This window comes from Anas acuta, chromosome 13 (assembly GCF_963932015.1).
Source record: "Anas acuta chromosome 13, bAnaAcu1.1, whole genome shotgun sequence".
Classification (NCBI taxonomy): Eukaryota; Metazoa; Chordata; class Aves; order Anseriformes; family Anatidae; genus Anas; species Anas acuta.
The window spans coordinates 7156069-7161544 of record NC_088991.1 but is presented as its reverse complement, the minus strand read 5'-3'; the positions used below and the strand labels follow the sequence as shown (position 1 = coordinate 7161544).

Here is a 5476-nt window from a genome sequence, read left to right as displayed (position 1 = left end):
CTGTGCTCCCCGCCGCCCGCTGCCCTCCCCACCGCGGGGCTCTCACGGTGCCGCCGGTACCGGCGCCGCCGCTGCGCTGCGTGAGGCGCCGGGAGCGGGCGGCCCCCCCCGCGGCTGCCGCAGGTGGTGCGGTCCGCGCTGAGGGGGGCGCGGGGCGGGCTGAGGCGGGAGGGGGGGGGGGGGCGGCTCCGACCCCTCCCGGGTCCCGCCCGGGCCCCTCCCGGCGGCGGGGCTCGGCCCCGGCTGCCCCGGGGATGGTCCCGGCGGGCGTGGGGGGCAGCGCCGGGAGCCGCCGCCGCCTCCTGCCGGTGCCCGGAGGAGGGCGCCCGGTGCCCGCCGCGGCGCGGCCAAAGGTCGCGGTGCCAGCGGCAGGTGCGGGGCCGGGCGCTCCCTCAGAGGCATGGCCCGGAGGGAGCGGGAGCAGCCCGGGGGCTCGGCGGAGCGGCGGGGGGCGGCGGCGGCGGCTGCGGGGTCCCCCCGGGGCTTCGTGCGCCCGGAGCCGCCCGGCGGGGCCGTGGCCCGGGTGTCCCACCTGTGGCCGGCAGCGGCGGGGAGCAGGGAGCGGCCGCAGGCCCCGCAGGCCCCGCAGGCGGCAGAGCCCGGCGGGAGCTGGGGCAGGGCGGCCGCGGGCCCCGGCAGCACCCGGAGGAAGGAGCTGAAGGGAATCCTGCAGAGCAGCACCAAGCGCAGCGCCCCGGCACAGGTGGCGGGGCAGAACCAGGAGCAGGAGGCTCCGGAGCACAGCCCCGAGGTGCTGTCCCTGGCCTTGGACCCTCTGGAGCACGAGTGGCTGCTGACGGTGGCCCAAGGCGACGCGGAGAACATCGTCAGGCTGCTGGACCTGGAGCCCAGCCTGCTGAGCAGGAAAGACTTCGTGACGGGCTTCACCGCCCTGCACTGGCTCGCCAAGCACGGCCACCACGAGAGCTTCATCGAGGTGGTCACCCACGCCCAGAAGAAGGGTTATCCCGTCAACGTCCCCGCCGCCAGCGGCGGGCTCACCCCCTTGCACCTGGCTGCCCTGCAGGGCCACGAGCTGCTCATCAAGCTGCTGGTGGGAGCTTACGGGGCGGACACCAGCTGCAGGGACCACAGCGGGCGCAAGGCCTGGCAGTACCTGAGGGCGGATGCTCCCAGGGAGCTGAAGGAGCTGGCGGGAGCCTTGGAGGAGGACTTGGCCCAGCTGCACATTTGCAACACCAACAACAACTGTAAGTCATCCGGAGAGGCCATGGCAGGGGGGGACTGCGTGGATTTCGGGGCTGGGGGGAAAACCCAGCAACCCCGCAGCCTGTCGACCCTCTGGGGCTTTGTCAAACAGGCGTTCACCTTCTTCCATGAGCGCTGAAGTGCCTCAGGCCCTTGTCGCCTGGAAACCTGCGCTGAATAGCGGCTGGACAAGCCTGCGGTGAGCTGAGAACTTGGCACGGGGTTGGTGCGCCGAGTCCCAGCCAAGCCAGGATTAAGCCCCTGCACGGGGGCACCGTGGCTCTCCTGGGGCTGTGCCATCTGAGTGGGTGTGGGAGGTGTGGGAGGCCATCAGGCACCTCCAAAATGCCTCCTGCCCTGCTTTGGAGGATCCAGGAGCGCCCTTGCTGCGGTGTGCTCCCCCGTACCAGACTGCAAGGGGGGCTTGGGATGCTGCAGCCCTCCTGTCAAAGGCACTGGGGACAGCACGTGCCCCTGGGGGGTCCAGGAGGGGACGTGGTGTCCTGTGCTGGGGGCTCGGGGGAGGAAATTCATGCTGCCCTTCCTGGGCCACTGGCAGACTCTTTCTGTGACCTTAGCTGGGTCACACAACGAGTCAGGGACTGGATTTTCCCATCTGTAAAATGAAGCTGTTGCTCTGCCCTGGCTCCCAGCGATGCTGTGAGGTTGGACTCGTCATTGTTTCTTGGGTGCCTGGACTGAGACACTGGCAGAATGTAATTAAACATTTCACAACCGTACTCTGAATTGTCACAGACCTGGTGCTGGGCAGACGGAGGAAAAGCAACCTGTGCTTCAAAAACAACCCTTCCCCCCTCTTCTTTTTCATGCTTCCCTGCTGGCAGGGAGGGCAGGTACGGAAAAGCAGACTGTTGTCGAGCTGTAAACACTCGTTAGCTCCCCATGACATCCAAGATCTCTGCCACCTGTGTTTCCTTTGGGTTGCTGTTTGTTTACAGAAGATAAAGCTGGTTCTCAGTAAAGGAAAAGCTGGAGTTCCCAGTTTCTCAGGGCCCAGAGCTGTATGAAGTCCACAATATATTATCTCTGTTTCTACCTCTACAGCAGCACAGCACTGAGTGCACCCCTAACTGCATGAAAAGGGCCAAAGGCTCTGCTCGCTTGGTAGCATTTTGTTCGCCACACACAGCTCTACCCAGCTCGTTTCGACTTGTTTTGCACATTCTCGGAAGGCCAAGGCTGCTTCAAACCATCTTCAGAAAAACAACTGCCTCTTCCTCTTTTTCAGCAGCCAGAGGTGAATTCTGCCCCCTTAAATAGCAGCCTGATTTGAGAAGCGATTCTCAAACTGCAGCTGGGGAGTTTCTGTTCCTTTTCCCAGAGCAGCAGCCCTCACGGAGAGGGGAGGGGAGCTGAGGGCTCTTTCTGGCACCTTCCTGAAGCTCTGCAGGGGTGCACACGGGAACTGAGCCCATCTCTGGCCTTGCTGCACAGGTGAACCAACACCTCGATGCAGAAAAATCTGCAGGTAACCTCCCTCAGGGGAACTTCAGCCTGTGGGTCCCACACACCCTGAACTAACCCCATTTATCTTCAGACTGTGCTCTGAAATGCTGCTTGGACACAGGAATGATCCAGTCAGCAGTGGATGGTACACAAAGAATGGCCTCCAGGTGACTCAGTGGTGCTCCAGTGCCTGGATGTACAGATAGAAGTGTCCAGACGGATTGTTAATCAGTGAGGTCAGCAGCTGAGACATACCAGACATACTGGGAGTGGATTTAATACCTGATCTACACAGGTTTTGCGATGCTTTAACTAACAGATTAAAGAGCGTGGTGACACAGCTCCTTTTGTACCTTCTCTGGCCACATCCACACCAGGGGAAGGCAGGCTGGCTTCTAACACCTTGTTAAATCTGCACGAACCCTGAAAAGCACCGAAGCCAAAGTACCTGTCTGTAATCTTTAGGTCTGGTAACCGAAGTGTTGTTGATAAGACAGGTGGGTGCATTTTTTGATCTGTTAGTCCTCTGCCATCATCCCTTCACACCAGCGTGCTGCTAGGGAGAGCACGGCATCGCCTTACATCTGCGTAAGCCCCAGAGTAAACACTGGAATTAGTGAGAATAACCTTGAAGGAGCCATTTCCTTGGCACTGCTAACGGCAGCTTAGTCATGCTCCACCAGGAAACCTGGACTTGAATTCTCCATTCACAAGTAAAATTTAACTGTCAAATGCTACTGCTCAATCTGTATGATTTCTAGTATTTGTCTCCCCTTGAGAGCCAACCAAAACCCCCTAAAAGCAGCTTTTTTTACCTTGTCTTTCGTCATTGGTTTGAAGCCCTGTTCTGGTCCAAGGTTAGCATGAAATCCCTGATCCGCCCCCCAAAAGTCTCATAGGGAAGGAAAGGGCAGGGAGCTGCTACAAAAGAAATTATCTCAGAGGTATTTGTGTTGGTTAAGGTTCTCCAGAAGCTTCATTTTAACCAAATTTTAATCTGTGCTGAATTTTCCTCACATTACCCCTTAATGCCCGATTTGAAATGCAGTTTCAGTCAAATGGGAAAGGACACCACGAGGGGCTGCTTTCCCAAGCAGCTCCAGCCGATAAAAATAGCACGGCAGTGACAGGGGGAGGGGGGCAGTAATAGACCGTTTGATCTATTGCTTAGGAAAGCTTTCCCACATATGCCATGTAGAAAAATGTCTCTTTCCGTTCTCAGGTCCATAAAAATTACTTTTCCCCTCATCAGCCAGGTCTTAATGGACACAATTAAAGAGAAGCTTTGGGGGCAGCTCTGTCTGGCCGTGCAGGCACAGCAACGCAGCTAGCAGGCCTCCAGGGCCGAGCTTCGATCCTCATCACTGCTGCCCCTTCTAAACATGTGCTTGTGTTTAGAGAAGAGCACAGAGATAATTTTTTAACAAACATGGGGGTAAACGTGTTTTTTACCACGATAGAAGAAGTACATGGGCATCTGCTGAAACAACTTTGAAGCATTTTGAAACATCTCTGGCAACGCTCTTTGCTGCTTTCCTGTTGCAGTGACTTACCGCTTCCCCCTGATGATAAAGTAGAAACTAGACGTTATCTAGACTGTTATCAGACAGGAAAAGAAGCTGAGATACCCCAAAGCATCCTGAAGCTGTTAAAAATCCCAGCCTTGCCTTCCTGTGCTCAGAGAAACACCACTTAAGAGGGAGCGACTGACACGAGATCTGAGCAAAGCACATTTAGTGTGCATCTCCGTGCGCCTGGCATATGCTGCAGCCCAGCGTTATTTACCTTCGACATGAAAGTGCAGGTGTGGCAGGCAGACTTCCTCAGGAAGCTGCCACCTCGGACCTGAGGCACTGTGGCGGGCTGAACCCAAACAGCACCGGAGCACTTCACAGCGGCGTTCAGCCTCAGGAGGGGCTTTGCTGCAGCCACACCTGAGAGCAGTAAATGCAGCCACTGGGGAGCCAACTGCTTGGTTTATTCCTTTCCTCTCTTTTCTTTTCTAAATAGCTGGTAACTCGCCCTCTGAGCACACCTTGCTGTCATTCTGCCGAGAATTTTTTAATTCAGCCGCCCCTGTGGCCAGCATCAAGACCAACCTGATCCAGCTATAACACAGCTCCAAACAAAACCGAGCAGCAAATTGATACCTACTGTCACCTCAATGAGCAGCAGGGCCTAGCTGTGCTATACTGTGGTCTACCCCCAGGTGCTGAAAACGGTTACGTGGGAGGTATCGGGGAAGTGGCAGCTGTGACAGAAGGCAGCCGCTGCGGACACCCATGTCAGCGTGGTGGTAACTGGAGACCCTCACGCAGGAAGCCACCTTACCCAGAGAAACCTTCCCAACGCGCTTTGTTTTGCAGCTCCATCAAATGAAACCGGTGGAGATACGCAGACACAGCTTTAGCACACTCTGGCAATGCTGCTTACTTTTCTTAGTGACGTTTCCTAAAACTAACCCAAAATGTGACCCAGTTTTCTCTGGTGTTAACCGATCAGACACTGATACCTCAGCTACTGCAGCCATTCAAGCTGTGGATCGCAAAGTTTGCCTTTTTCAAACCCGCAGATACCCTCTGTCTCCAAAGGACTGTTGTTTTTTCCCTACCATTTGTCTAATAAAAGATTTTCTTCGAACTAACAGTTTTAAAATCAGTTTTGATGTTTACCCCTTTTCTTCAAAAATTGGTACGCGTTGCTAAGAGCTACAGTAAGTGAAAAGAAGACCCAGTCTATCTGGAAAGAGCTGATGGTTCCTCCCGCTAGGTACGATTATGTTCGTAGTAACGTTGCCTTT

At 56.3% G+C, this 5476-nt stretch overlaps 1 protein-coding gene across 1 annotated transcript; it reads left to right on the top strand.

Moving 5' to 3' along the window:
• The first annotated feature begins 180 nt into the window (after window positions 1-180).
• SOWAHD (sosondowah ankyrin repeat domain family member D) lies at window positions 181-5320 on the top strand. The gene has a single exon (XM_068697618.1). The coding sequence runs from the start codon at window positions 401-403 to the stop codon at window positions 1346-1348; it is 948 nt and encodes a 315-aa protein (XP_068553719.1). The 5' UTR covers window positions 181-400; the 3' UTR covers window positions 1349-5320.
• Window positions 5321-5476: the final 156 nt, after the last annotated feature.